Source organism: Oncorhynchus keta, chromosome 7, assembly GCF_023373465.1.
Source record: "Oncorhynchus keta strain PuntledgeMale-10-30-2019 chromosome 7, Oket_V2, whole genome shotgun sequence".
In the NCBI taxonomy this organism is placed as follows: Eukaryota; Metazoa; Chordata; class Actinopteri; order Salmoniformes; family Salmonidae; genus Oncorhynchus; species Oncorhynchus keta.
This window is the reverse complement of record NC_068427.1, coordinates 44,391,682-44,407,598: the sequence shown is the minus strand read 5'-3', so window position 1 is coordinate 44,407,598 and position 15,917 is coordinate 44,391,682. Positions and strand designations below refer to the sequence as shown.

At 41.9% G+C, this 15,917-nt stretch overlaps 1 protein-coding gene across 2 annotated transcripts in view; it reads right to left on the bottom strand.

Moving 5' to 3' along the window:
* Window positions 1-3,755: 3,755 nt before the first annotated feature.
* The window catches only part of LOC118372482 (aryl hydrocarbon receptor-like), a 68,617-nt gene continuing 56,455 nt past the window's right edge, over window positions 3,756-15,917 (bottom strand). Inside the window, exons 9-12 of one of the 2 annotated variants that reach the window (XM_052522954.1) lie at window positions 14,563-14,704; window positions 9,601-11,659; window positions 9,283-9,514; window positions 3,756-6,500 (exon numbers count right to left, since the gene is read on the bottom strand). In XM_052522954.1, coding sequence (XP_052378914.1) covers window positions 9,311-9,514; window positions 9,601-11,659; window positions 14,563-14,704 — 2,405 coding nt within the window. In that variant the 3' untranslated portion in view covers window positions 3,756-6,500; window positions 9,283-9,310. Of the gene's footprint in view, window positions 6,501-9,282; window positions 11,660-14,562; window positions 14,705-15,917 lie in introns of both variants that reach the window. The other variant, XM_052522953.1, reaches the window with a different exon arrangement.

The following is a 15,917-nucleotide window of genomic DNA, read 5'->3' as shown; positions in this document are numbered from 1 at the left end:
TGTGCTCCCCCCCAACTCATTGAACAGTACCTGTCTTCTGTATTTTTCCATCATGAGAAAGGCCCATGGCCTTGAAACTGTTAACAATGTTTCAAGTCAGCTATGTTGCATAACACATACATACATCCACACAAGCCAACAGCAGATAATATTCAATCACATATATGGTAACGGGCTATAGTGCATAACACAGAATCCTCATACTATTCAGAATCATATACCTTTTAAGATGACCTTAATGTATGTCAAGTAGAGGCACTATGGGCTCAGGTACATCTGCCTCACCAGGCAGCCATATTGGTAGGATGTGTGTATAGACCTCCTAGCTCTAAGGTGTCCTATCTGGATGACTTATGCACTGTGTTTGACCAGGCCACAGATAGCAACAAATATGTATTTATCTTGGATGATTTTAATATAAATTGGAAGGATCACAATCATTTGAATAGAAAAATTGGTGAGATATGCCAAGAACTGTGGTTTGAAACAAATGGTTAATGATACTACTAGATCTTCAATTAAGTTGGGTCACCGTTCAGACACGTGCATTGATCTGATTTTCTGTAATATACCATTGCAATGCTAAAAAGCCAGATCAATGCCAGTGGGCTGGACAGACCATAATATTGTGGACATAACCATAAACACTAAGATTCCAAAGAAACCCCATAGGATTGTGGTTAAGAGAAATTGAAAAACATTTAATCATGAGTTATTTCTAAATGATTTGGCTGCTGTACCCTGGGAGCTGATTTATCTAGAGGATGATTTAAATCACCCTGCAGAATGTTTCATTGATTTGCTCACTGAGGTAATGGACCATCATGCCCCTATAAGAAAGAGTACAGTTGGTGCCCGTCCATCTCCATGGATTGATGATGAACTGGGTGAGGCTTTTTCTCAAAGAAATATGGCAAAAGTCTTAGCAGCCAAGTCAAAATTAGAAATTGATTAACAGAATTATAGAACATTACTTAATTATGCAGTTAAATTGAATCGAAAGGAAAAAAGTTATTTTACAACAATGCTTTTATTGATTCTAAAAATTATTCTAAAAAGGTATCACAGTTAAGGGCTTACTTGGTACATCTATCTCATCATGCCCATCTAGTGTGGAGGTTGACGGGAGAATAATAAAACCAGTCGGTATTGCCAATCATTTTGCTGATTTTTTTACAAAGAAAATTAATTTACTGAGCAACAATGTAAACATACATTCTTCCAAACAAGCAATTGTCCAATGGATGTATGATCATATTATGATCAGTGGAGGAGGTGTTAAACCTACTGAAGTCATTACCTGATGGTAAATCTACAGGTTATGGTCTTATGGACAATTTTTTGCTTCACTGTGCTGCTCCCCAGATTGCAGTTCCACTGAGATACATATTTAATTGGTCACTGGAAAAGGGGATGTTTGCAAATGTATGGAAGCATGTGAAACTGTGTCCTATTCCGAAAGACTGCAAAGAACCCATTACTCCTGCCAATAGTCAACCAATTAGTCTACTCCCTACACTCAGTAAGATATTGGAGGGTATTGTGAGTAGACAAATATGGGAGCACATGGAAAAGACTACCACTACCACTGCATTGGTTGACATGACTGATCAGTGGCTCAATGCTATGGATAATGACAGATTTGTTGGTGTACTATTTTTAGATTTCAGTGCAGCATTTGATTTAGTGGATCATGAAATAATTTTGACAAAATTAATGCATTATGGTTTTAAGGAGGTAGCATTGAATTGGGTACAGTCATATCTAACTGACAGGAAACAGTCCACCTATATCAATGGTTCATTTTCTTCCCCTCGTGTTAAACTGTGGAATACCGCAGGGCAGCTGCATTGGGCCACTTCTCTATTTAATATATACCAACGACCTTCCCTATGCCTTAGCTGAAACTCAAGCTACCATATTTGCTGCTGATACTACAATTTATGCAGCAAGACAATCTGTTCAACAGGTACAGCAAGCTTTACAAGGAGATTTGGAGAATATTAGGGAGTGGGTTTGCCGAAACAAACTTGTTTTAAACACCAAGAAAACCATAGTTATGTTGGTCTGTTCCACGAGGAAAAGGCCAAAACAGCATGGGATATAATTAAGTATGGGAGGAGTACAAATTGAAGTGGCAGAAACTAAACTATTGGGAATGGAGCTAGACAACTATTTATCATGGTCGTCTCAAATAACTAATCTATGTATAAAAAAAAAACAGCATGCATAATCAGAAGGATAGATAAATATTTACCAGGAACAATTCTTCAGCAAATAACACAAGCATTAATTGAGAGTCAGGTGAACTACTGTTCGGTGGTCTGGGGAAATGCATCATCAAGTGAAGTTAGGAGGCTGCGGAATGCACAGAACAAAGCAGCGAGGATTGTTTTAAGGTGGAGATATGGTTCTTCTGTTGCAGTCATGGGTTGTTTTAAGGTGGAGATATGGTTCTTCTGTTGCAGTCATGGGTTGTTTTAAGGTGGAGATATGGTTCTTCTGTTGCAGTCAAGGATTGTTTTAAGGTGGAGATATGGTTCTTCTGTTGCAGTCATCCATAGTGTTCTTGGTTGGTCATCAATCAACAAGGTAATTGAAAGGAACATGCTTATTTTATTTCATAATATACAATAATATACATAATTTAAAACGGCTAAACTAGCTACCCCCCCGCTGCTCCCCCAATGAACATTTTACTCCCCTCCCCCTCAACAGACATTTACCCTGCTCCCACCCCCCAATGAACATTTATCATTGTTCCAGTTGTAAATATGTATATATTATTATTTTATTATTGTCCCATTCACTTCCCTTGACCTGCACAGTTGGAGCTCGGAGCTTAAGAATTTCACAGTACCCTGCAATTACATCTGTGACCCTGTGCATGTAACTAATAAACTCTGAACTAAAACTCCTTCCCACTCCACCCACATGGTGTTTGTTCCCCTCTGGCGGACCTCTCACTGATCACAAAGCATCATGGTGAGTACTGTGGGCCGAGACGAGGCTCCTCAGTCTGGGTCATTCCACTATTAAAGCTGAAACAACAACAACGATAAAAGAAGCCTCGTCAGCGAACCGAAATGTATATTTTGTCTTTTGAAAAGCCCCGAACAAGCCAAGGTCTGTATAGGCTACTGGACACAGAAATATGCAACAAAAACACAACATGCTCAAATACTGTAGTCAGCTTTTTCCCTCCACTCTGTCAGTGACATCTAGTAAAAACTCTTATTTTACCAAAATAATTAAAGAGGACTAGAGGCATCCTTTTGTAATAAGGGGTCTACTCAAACTTACCATGTCTGGTTTTAGGCGGGGATATGATGGGGGAAAAAGCAGCCCTGGCCAACTCTGAAATCTTATTAAGAAGCAGAGAGAGAGAGCGGCCTGGCCAAATAGCAGTATGAGTACGGAGGGGAGAGTACAGTGAACAGGCCATGCCTTTAAAAGCCTGTCTGAATACTTGTAAACCATCATAAAGAGCTGCCTCTCATGTGATTCATGCATATTTGTCTCCATTGGACATAGTAGTTATTTTTCAGATGACTCAGTGAATATCATAATAATAATAATAATACATGGGATTTATATAGTGTTTTCATGGACCCAAAATGCCTACCATGCAAACTTGTATTCAAACTTAAAATGTCAGACTTGATTTGGCCTAATAATTTTTTTTATCAACCCCTACAAAAATCTGCATTAATTCTAATGAATTCTAATCCACAATAATGAACATTTCCTGTATCAATGTGATTGCAAAAATCCTTTATTTCAAAGGACCAAAATAATAATTTGAAACAAGCAGTCAAAGGACTTGGGTCTAAATGTATCTCATAACAACTACATCTGTTCCTGTTCACATGTTAAAATCAATTCAATGTGACTGAGTAAAAGACTCAAAATAAAGTTCTCAATATGTTAAATGAATTGAGTTTCAGTAGTATGGCACCATTTTGGAATATCAAGAAGAGTCCAACATTTTTTTGTGACATGTGAGAGTACATGTACAGTGCATTTGGAAAGTATTCAGACGCCTTCACTTTTTCCACATACTGTACAGCCTTATTCTAAAATGGATTAAAATGTTAACTTTCCTCATCAATCTACTCACTATACCCCATGACACAGCATAAACAGGTTTGAAAAATCACCTTTACATACAGTACCCGTCCAAAAATGTGGACACACCTACTCAGTCTCGGGTTTTTCTTTATGTTGACTATTTTCTACCATGTAGAATAATAGTGAAGACATCAAAACGATGAAATAACACATATGGAAGCATGTAGTAACCAAAAAAGTATTAAACAAATTAAAATATATTTTATATTTGAGATTCTTCAAAGTAGCCACTCGTTCGTTGCCTTGATGACAGCTTTGCACACTCATCATCCATTTAAGAATGGTGGAGGCCACTGTGTTCTTGGGAACCTCCAATGCTGCAGAAATGTTTGGTACCCTTCCCCAGATCTGTGCCTCGACACAATCCTTTCTCCGAGCTCTACGGACAATTCCTTTGTCCTCATGGCTTGGTTTTTGCTCTGACATGCACTGTCAACTGTGGGGCCTTATATAGACAGGTGTGTGCTTTTCCAAATCATGTCCAATCAATTGAATTTGCCACAGGTGGACTCCAATCAAGTTGTAGAAACATCTCAAGGATGATCAATGGAAACAGGATGCAACTGAGCTCAATTTCCAGTCTCACAGCAAAGGGTCTGAATACTTATGTAAATAAGTATTTTTTTGCAAACATTTCTAAAAACCTGTTTTCACTTTGTCATTATGGGGTATTGTGTGTAGATTGATGAGGGGGGAGAAAATGTAATTCATTTTACAATAAGGCTGTAACATAACAAAATGTGGAAAAAGCCAAGGGGTCTGTAGACTTTCCGAATGCACTGTAGTCAACACAAGAGTTCGATAAGCAGCAGTGTTTTAAAACAAGTGAAATGACGCAGAACTTTACATACCTGTATTTCTCAAAACCATTGCTGTTTGTTTACACTTTTTAAAAAATCATATTGTTAATAGGCCACATCAATCATATTAAATATATCAAACATTTTAATAGTAAAAAAAGAAAGGGGAAATAAACCAAGTTGATTCTGAAACCACATGTGTATCACATTTCAACTTAAAACACAATAAATGACAATAATGGTAATAATAACAAAAATAATGACGATAATTATTGTAACAACTACAAGGAAATCTCTTTTCAGCATCTCCATGATGAAATAATTATATTTAGCACTACTGCCCAAATGATTTAGTATTTACATAAAACATTCAAAATGGTATCCTTCCAGAAGAGATCATTTGGTTTTCAAATTTGTCAGTGAACTGTCATTAGATCAACATCATAAGACTGGAATAGTTGCTGGCAACGTTTAGATTCTAACGATATACAGTACTTCCCATCTCATCAAGATGGTATCTTGTAATGTATGTTAGAGGAATGAATCACAAATGAATAAATACTGAATTCAAAGCAGCCTTCAGCTAGTTCAGAGTCAGTTGACCTTAGTATTGGACAAACTCTCACAGAGGTACAAGATGTCAACGACAACAACAAAATGATAATTCAAGTGAACAAAAATATGACAATTGTACAGAAGTGTGAGGACATCAACCGATCACCTGAAATATAATACCGCAAAAATAGAGCAAAAAGACAATTGTTACAGATTTCCCAACCTCAAATATTAAAACGTAAAAGAAGGTCCATCTCTATCATTTTTTGGGGACGTAAATAACCTTAGTTTCCCTGACCGACTACCGTATCTGCATACTGGGTGCTTGAAATAAAGTGCAGGATATTCTAGACCTGTTTTTTCCTTTACATTAATGTTCTAAAAACAATTAATTAACGTTCCCCAATAGAGGAAACTCATGAGCACTGGACGTTGCATTTGAAGGTTCCATTCCTGTTGTATGACAACTCATGACACCGATCATGATGTCATGTGTCACAACAAATCATAAATGTGATGGTGCCGTAAGCATCTATACATGCAGGGTTAGGTGGTGTCTCCATGACTACCAATGACCATGTTGTACTTCCACCAGGACTAAAAATATATATATTTTTTACATTTAAAAACAGAAACAACAATTCTAAGACTAAGATTATTAAAAACAGAATAAAACTCAACTTTCGCACTCTGACGTCATATTGTAAACAAAGGACTCAAATGATAATTATGTTATGAAACATCAAACCCAACCAAACAAATGTACCAAAAATATTTAGGCCTAAGTGTTGCTTTTGATGTCAACTACTGTAACAAGCTGGTCCAGTGGTAGGGTGGATGGGACCCTCCAGTCAGTTAGTGTCCCCTAGAGGTCCCCAGTCAGAGGTAAAAGCCTGAGGTCTGGGGGTCTGGAGAGTGTCAGGGCAGGGAAGTTGGCCGTTAGAGGGCACCACTCCTATTGGGCAGAACACAGCCTCCTGAGTAGGTCCCGTTAAGAATGCAGCCATTTTCAATCTGAGAAAAGAGGAAGAAGACATGGAGACAATGAAGGGAACCTGCCTTTCAGCTTGTGAATGGTATGACGTTGATGGTTGACTACCAGCAGCAGATTGACACCTGAAATACCAATGACTGCATTGTCAGCAATGTTGGCAATGTAACGTCTTGGTGACAGGGTGCAGTATTTTCATGTCCGGATGAAATGCATGCCAAATTCAACTGCCTGTAGATTTGGATAGAAAACACTCTGAAGTTTCTAAAACTTTTTGAATCATGTCTGTGAGAATAACAGAACTTATTTAGCACGTGAAACCCCGAGGACAAACCATTCAGATTTTGTTTTGTTTTGAGGTCACTCTATTCAATGAGTTTTCATTGGGAATCCAGCTTTAAGGGACCTTCTTGCAGTTCCTATCGCTTCCACTGGATGTCAACAGTCTTTAGAAATTGGTTGAGGTTATTCCTTTGTGTAATGAAGAAGTACAGCCATCTTGAATTAGGGTCACTTGTAGTGTACTGTTAGATAGAGGTGCGTGACCAGAAAGCTTCAGTTTGTTTTCTTCCTGTATTGAGCACAGATCATCCCATCTTCAATTGTATCGATTATTTACGTTAAAAAATACCTAAAGTTGTATTACAAAAGTCATTTGAAATGTTTTGGCAAAGTTTACAGGTAACTTTTGAGATATTTTGTTGTCACGTTGCGCAAGTTGGAACCAGTGTTTTTCAGGATCAAACACGCCAAATAAATGGACATTTTGGATATATATCGACGGAATTAATCGAACAAAAGGACCATTTGTGATGTTTATGGGACATATTGGAGTGCCAACAACAGAAGCTCGTCAAAGTTAAGGGATTAATTATATTTTTATTTTGCGTTTTGCGTCGCGCCTGCAGGGTTGAAATATGGTTTCTCTCTTTGTTTACTGTTGTGCTATCATCAGATAACAGCATTGTTTGCTTTCACCGAAATGCCTTTTTGAAATCTGACATGTTGGATGGATTCACATCAAGTGTAGCTTTAATTTGGTATCTTGCATGTGTGATTTAATGAAAGTTAGATTTTATAGTAATTTATTTGAATTTGGCGCTCTGCATTTTCCCTGGCTTTTGGCCAGGTGGGACGCTAGCCCACATATCCCAGAGAAGTCAATAAAGAGCTGTTGAAAGATACATTCTCAATATTAAACATCATCAATCTAAAAAAATAATTTAAACTTACGCTTATTCATTTTGTGATTTGCAGTATTAATTATGGAAGTTATTTGTGAATGAATGGTGATTGTAATTTATCTAAACACATTATGGCCCTGAATAGCACCTCCCGTCCTGGTGTGAACTATGGAACCTTACTGTCTCTACAGAAGCCGTTTTCTTAAATTTACAATCAAATGCTTGTCAGTTCCCTTTAAATAGTGGCCATTAATTACATGCTACTCTTAGAAAAAAAGGGTTCCAAAAGGGTTCTTCAGCTGTCTCCATAGGACCACTCTTTTTGATTCCAGGTAGAACCCTTTTTGGTTCGAGGTAGAACCCTTTTGAGTTCCATGGAACCCCAAAAGGTTCTACCTGGAACCAAAAATGGTTCTTCAAAGGGTTATCCATATGGGGACAGCCGAAGAACCCTTTAAAGGTTCTAGATAGCAACTTTTTTCTAAGAGAGTACTGACCCTGAACAGACAGAACAAGTGCCACAAAAGGGGTGCAAAAATTACATTATACATTTTTTATTGTTGAATAATCATGAGGGGAGGAATAATTATGTTATTGTTGACAGGTGGAGGAGTGAAAGTAGGAATCAGTCAAGGAACATTTGGCACCAGATGTCAGTGTCGAAGTTACAGGGCTTCTACTGTGTGTTGTGTCTTACTGTATGAGTGGCCCTTTATATAAACTCCATTATGTTCACTGCAGACACTGTCCAGCTTGCAAGGCCTCTGAGGCTCTCTGTTAGGGACCATTGTCCCAGCTTTGTTGTATCTGCCACTGTTCCTCAGTCAATATGAAGATTTTAGGAAGAGGTGTACAGATGTAGAATCTTAATTTGATCACCCAGTTGCAAGATAACTTTCCTGCAATGCAGGACATTTAAAATGTGTAGTGTATGAGGTTTAAAAAGGCTTCTGATTTTCCCTTACAAAAAATGTATCAACCCCTACAAAAATGTCCATTAATTATAATCCACATAAGAATAAACAATTCCTACTGTAGCAAACTGGCTCAAATTAAGATGCTACATGTATAAAAGCTGATGAACCCTTATGCAAATAATCTAGATCTTAGGCAGTGCATATTCAACTAGCAGACCCCTAACCTTAACCCTTACCGTAACCTCCGCCCTAACCTTAACCCTACCATTAATCGTAAACCAGCCAGAACCTTAACCAATTTCTAATCCTATCCCTAATGCCACTGTCAGGATCTCTCCATTCTTGATACACATGGGAAACTGTAGAGCGTGAAAAACACAGCACCGTTGCAGTTCTTGACACAAACTGGTGCACCTGGCACCTGCTACCATACCCCCATTCAAACGCACTTAAATATTTTGTGTTGCTCATTCACCCTCTGAATGGCACACACACAATGTCTCAATTGTCTCAAGGCTTAACATTCCTTATTTAACCTGTCTCCTCCACTTCATCTACACTGATTGAAGTAGATTTAACAAGTGACATCAATAAGGGATCATAGCTTTCACCTGGATTCACCTGGTCAGTCTGTCATGGAAAAAGCAGGTGTTCTTAATGTTTTGTATACTCAATGGATGAATGTATAATCCCTGTGGTCTCACCTTACTGTGGTTGGGGAGGTGTGGGATGTCAGAGGTCACCATGCCATTGGCCTCCAGTGAAGAGTGTCCAACCACAAGGATCTGCTCTACTGTAGCAGAGGGAGGAGGGCACTGCACCTGAGCCAAGGGAGGGGGAAGCTTCTCCTGCTGCAGCTGCTTGTGGTTCATCCTCTGGTAGGACAAAATGGCAGCCCCGGTCCCGTGGTGCCGCCCGTTCCCCCCATATGTACATCTGTTGATGGTATAGTCCATGGTGGGAACATCAGCCATAGTGTAATTCATACAAGTGTCTACAGTGGTGTGTGTGAGGAGAGGTACCTGGCCATCGTTAAGGCAGGGGTTGCTGTTCAGGATGGTTTTCCCAGAGGGGTTGCTGTTCAGGATGGTTTCCCGAGAGGGGTTGCTGGTCAGGATGGTTTGCCCAGAGGGGTTGCTGGTCAGGATGGTTTGCCCAGAGGGGTTGCTGTTCAGGGTGGTTTTCCCAGAGGGGTTGCTGTTCAGGGTGGTTTTCCCAGAGGGGTTGCTGTTCAGGGTGGTTTTCCCAGAGGGGTTGCTGTTCAGGGTGGTTTTCCCAGAGGGGTTGCTGTTCAGGGTGGTTTTCCCAGAGGGGTTGCTGTTCAGGGTGGTTTTCCCAGAGGGGTTGCTGTTCAGGGTGGTTTTCCCAGAGGGGTTGCTGTTCAGGGTGGTTTTCCCAGAGGGGTTGCTGTTCAGGGTGGTTTTCCCAGAGGGGTTGCTGTTCAGGGTGGTTTCCAGGGGGTTGCTGTTCAGTGTGGTTTGCCCAGAGGGGTTGCTGTTCAGTGTGGTTTGCCCAGAGGGGTTGCTGTTCAGGGTGGTTTCCCCAGGGGGGTTGCTGTTCAGGGTGGTTTCCCCAGGGGGGTTGCTGTTCAGGGTGGTTTGCCCAGAGGGGTTGCTGTTCAGGGTGGTTTCCCCAGAGGGGTTGCTGTTCAGGGTGGTTTGCCCAGAGGGGTTGCTGTTCAGGGTGGTTTCCCCAGGGGGGTTGCTGTTCAGGGTGGTTTGCCCAGAGGCATTGCTGTACAGGGTGGTTTGCCCAGAGGGGTTGCTGTTCAGGGTGGTTTGCCCAGGGGGGTTGCTGTTCAGGGTGGTTTGCCCAGGGGGGCAGTAGCTATTGTCCTGCCATTGCTTTTTGCCAGCTGGGAGATGCTCTGTGTGTGTGTTTGGAATGCCACACACTCCGTTGAGATTAGCGCCTGGATGTTTGGCATGGCTGTGAGGGAGCGGTCTCTGGACCAGGGCCTGCTGCTGCTGGAGGTGGTGTTGACGTTGGTGGGCTTGCCGCCAGTGATGGTCCCCATCCGGCTCTGACGCCTTTCCATTTAACAGAGTCTGGGGGGTGTGACAGTCGTCAACCGGTACCCCTGTATTGGCTAGAATGTGTAGGGATGTCCATTCTCCGTTGTGTATTGGCTGACTCTGCCCCTGCAGTCCATTCACCACTGGATGGGGCAAGTGGTTGCTATGCTGGACCCAGTCTTGGACCGCCCTCCCTGGCTGCATGTTGAGGTGCTTCTGCATCTGCTGAACTATGGGGGAATTATGGGGAATGTACTGAGGGTACACATTGGTGGCAGAAGTGGGATTACTTTCAACAGGAGCTTTTGCTGTTTTTGTGGTTGTTTCTGGGGCATTTGTTCCTGGGATAGTGGAGGGTACCTGGTCCCCGTCCTCTGCCCCATCTGTCTTTGCCTCCAGGGAGTCGTGGATGTAGGACAGGATTTCATCGTTGGTCAGCAGGTCATCCAGGGTGGGAACCCGCTCAGGGTCCATCTCCACCCTGATCATCCTCTCGTCCAGCAGCAGCAGCTCCAGGTCCTCAGCGCTCAGTCCCAGGCCCTCCAAAGCCCCAAACAGTTCCCCGTTGGAACAGTTCTCCCCATTTCCTCCATCCCCATCCCGGTCCACCCCACCCCCCGGACCCCCCAGGGACAGGGAGTCCAGGGTCGCCAGCATAGGGTCGAAGCTCGACGCCGGTTCTGGAAGGCCCGGACCTACCACTCCGTTGGACGACTCATCCCAGCCCTGGAGCAGGGCGGTGGGGTCGGAGTCAGAGAAACCGACCCGGTCTCCGAACAGACTGCTGTGGAAGGACAGCTGGGGCTCCAAGGCCGGCTGGCAGACATATACAGACTCAGCCTGACTCATCAGCGCCCCCAAGAGGGAGCCCGGGTCCAGGCCATCCCTGGACACCCTGTCAATCCGGCCCTTCTTGGACTTGTTGCCGTTCTTCTCGGTGCCCTGGGTGCTGTGGTTGAAGCGTCCAATTGGATGGCTGGACTGGTAGAGCAGGGCCTCTCCTGTGGCGAAGGTAAAGGGGAGGTGCATGGAACGTTTACGTAGGTGTTCGCCTCCTTCCTCCTCCCTAAAAGGATAGAAAACAGACAGTTCTCAGACTCTTTCTCGAACCCACTACCCTGGCATTTCAAGTACCATGCCTAACTGAACTACAGAGCACCATGTTCTACTAACTGAACTACATAGCACCATGCCTACAAACTGAAATACAGAGAACCATGTTCAACTAACTGAAATACAGAGAACCATGTTTTACTAACTGAGCTACAGAGGACCATGTTTTACTAACTGAAATACAGAGAACCATGTCTAGTAACTGAACTACATAGCACCATGTTCTACTAACTGAAATACAGAGAACCATGTCCTACTAACTGAAATACAGAGAACCATGTTCAACTAACTGAAATACAGAGAACCATGTTTTACTAACTGAGCTACAGAGGACCATGTTCTACTAACTGAAATACAGAGAACCATGTTCTACTAACTAAACTACAGATCACCATGCCTACTAACTGAACTACAGAGGACCATGTTCTACTAACAGAACCATGCCTACTAACTAAACTACAGAGAACCATGTTCTACAAACTGAGCTACAGAGGACCATGTTCTACTAACTAAACTACAGAGAACCATGCCTACTAACTGAAATACAGAGGACCACGTCTTACTAACTGAAATACAGAGGAACATGTTCTAGTAACTGAACTACAGAGAACCATGTCCTACTAACTGAAATACAGAGAACCATGTTCTACTAACTGAAATACAGAGAACCATGTTTTACTAACTGAGCTACAGAGGACCATGTTCTACTAACTAAACTACAGAGCACCATGCCTACTAACTGAAATACAGAGGACCATGTTCTACTAACTGAAATACAAAGAACCATGTCCTACTAACTGAAATACAGAGAACCATGTTCTACTAACTGAAATACAGAGAAGCATGTTTTACTAACTGAGCTACAGAGGACCATGTTCTACTAACTGAAATACAGAGAACCATGTTCTACTAACTGAAATACAGAGAACCATGTTCTACTAACTAAACTACAGATCACCATGCCTACTAACTGAACTACAGAGGACCATGTTCTACTAACTGAACCATGCCTACTAACTAAACTACAGAGGACCGTGTTCTACAAACTGAGCTACAGAGGACCATGTTCTACGAACTAAACTACAGAGAACCATACCTATAACTACACTACAGAGCACCATGTTCTACTAACTGAACCATGCCTATTAACTAAACTACAGAGAACCGTGTTCTACAAACTGAGCTACAGAGGACCATGTTCTACGAACTAAACTACAGAGAACCATACCTACTAACTACACTACAGAGAACCGTGTTCTACTAACTGAACTACATAGCACCATGCCTACTAACTGAAATACAGAGGACCATGTCCTACTAACTGAAATACAGAGGAACATGTTCTACTAACTGAAATACAGAGAACCATGTTCTACTAACTGAAATACAGAGAACCATGTTTTACTAACTGAGCTACAGAGGACCATGTTCTACAAACTGAGCAACAGAGGACCATGTTCTACTAACTAAACTACAGAGCACCATGCCTACTAACTGAAATACAGAGAACCATGTTCTACTAACTGAAATACAGAGAACCATGTTTTACTAACTGAGCTACAGAGGACCATGTTCTACAAACTGAGCTACAGAGGACCATGTTCTACTAACTGAACTACAGAGGACCATGTTCTACTAACTGAGCTACAGAGGACCATGTTCTACTAACTGAGCTACAGAGGACCGTGTTCTACTAACTGAACTACATAGCACCATGCCTACTAACTGAAATACAGAGGACCATGTCCTACTAACTGAAATACAGAGGAACATGTTCTACTAGCTGAAATACAGAGAACCATGTTCTACTAACTGAAATACAGAGAACCATGTTCTACTAACTAAACTACAGATCACCATGCCTACTAACTGAACTACAGAGGACCATGTTCTACTAACAGAACCATGCCTACTAACTAAACTACAGAGAACCATGTTCTACAAACTGAGCTACAGAGGACCATGTTCTACTAACTAAACTACAGAGAACCATACCTACTAACTACACTACAGACAACCGTGTTCTACTAACTGAACTACATAGCACCATGCCTACTAACTGAAATACAGAGGACCACGTCTTACTAACTGAAATACAGAGGAACATGTTCTAGTAACTGAACTACAGAGAACCATGTCCTACTAACTGAAATACAGAGAACCATGTTTTACTAACTGAGCTACAGAGGACCATGTTCTACAAACTGAGCAACAGAGGACCATGTTCTACTAACTAAACTACAGAGCACCATGCCTACTAACTGAAATACAGAGAACCATGTTCTACTAACTGAAATACAGAGAACCATGTTTTACTAACTGAGCTACAGAGGACCATGTTCTACAAACTGAGCTACAGAGGACCATGTTCTACTAACTGAACTACAGAGGACCATGTTCTACTAACTGAGCTACAGAGGACCATGTTCTACTAACTGAGCTACAGAGGACCATGTTCTACTAACTGAGCTACAGAGGACCATGTTCTACTAACTGAACTACAGAGAACCATACCTACTAACTACACTACAGAGAACCATGTTCTACTAACTGAACTACAGAGGACCATGTTCTACTAGAACAGCTACAGAGGACCATGTTCTACTAACTGAACTACAGAGGACCATGCTCTACTAGAACAGCTACAGAGGACCATGTTCTACTAACTGAGCTACAGAGGACCATGTTCTACTAACTGAGCTACAGAGGACCACATAATCCCTTCCTCCATCTGTGTTGTCTGATGTCATAACTGTGTCCCTACGTCTATGAGGACTGAGTATTTTCTGGCCAGGTGACCTGACAAGGAAAACGACTGTTCCTAGACAGTGACAGGGCCCAGGGGAGTGCACGTACATCAGAGGCCTCTGTGTGGCGATGATGTAGTCTGGTTTTCCGTTCTTGTACACCAGCCTGGCGTTGGCCTGGACCCACTTCCAGAGGTTGTCCTTGGTGAGGAGCCTGAACACGGTCAGACCGCTCTCCCCTGTCTTCATCACTGGAACCACAGGACACAGTTGTTTAGGATGGGCGGGTACACATTCACATTCAATTCAAGCTACAGCACTAGTAGGCAGATGTGGCAACGGGTACAGTAGATTAGGAATCAGGTTCATGGTTCAACTCTGAAGATACCTAGCTAGGTACCATTGCCTGTTATATTTACTCTGTACTCTGGCAGGGAGTATAAGGCAATGGTAGCTAGAAATCTAGAATCTAGAGCAAATAAGCAAATAAGGCAGAGGGGGTAACTAGATGTACCCTGTAATATTGTGTTGGTAACTGCACTATATATTCAAAAGTATGTAATCATCCCTTCAAATGAGTGGATTCGGCTGTTTCAGCCACACCCGTTGCTGACAGATGTACAAAACTCGAGCACACAGAATGGCCTTCCTGAAGAGCTCAGTGACTTTCAACGTGGCACCGTCATAGGATGCCACCTTTCCAACAAGTCAGTTCGTCAAATTTCTGCCCTGCTAGAGCAGCCCCGGTCAACTGTAAGTGCTGTTATTTTGAAGTGGAAATGTCTAAGAGCAACAACGGCTCAGCCGCGAAGCAGTAGGCCATACATCTGGCTAAAAGATTACTGTAGCTCTGTTGGAATCACTTTTATAGATACATTTGACACCTTCTGGAAACAGAAGACGGGAATGACGGAGTCCATCCAAATCATCTTGGTTGCTGGACTCTGTCCACATATTTCAAGGCTGTGTTGAGACAATGACTTATCAATGACCCAAGACCAGCTCAGTTAATCCCTACCATTGTGACAATGAGTCGTCATAATGCTGCAGCAAATGTACATTATCCCAGGGGCGTTGGCAGACACAATGTAAGTAACTTAATGTATGTCCTCCTAATTGCCCTGAATACTTGTTTATCCTACAGCTATTGAAGGCATGAATCATGTGCCTATGAATCAGAGTTACACTGTTAGCACTGAGGCGGTTGCTGTAGTAGGAAGTTCCGTTTGCAGCTCACTGTGCACTATCAGCTCCAATATAAATAAAATGAACAAGTCTACTTCTGATAAGCTTCTCAGTAAACCATTAAAAAGAAATCAAGCAACACATAAAAGTGCTAAAAATAACCCATATTAACATATGCAGCCTAAGAAGCAAGGTTTGTGAAGTTAACTTATTTGTAACAGATTACATCCATATTCTGACTATCTCTGAAACTCACTTAGATAATACCTTTGATGATAC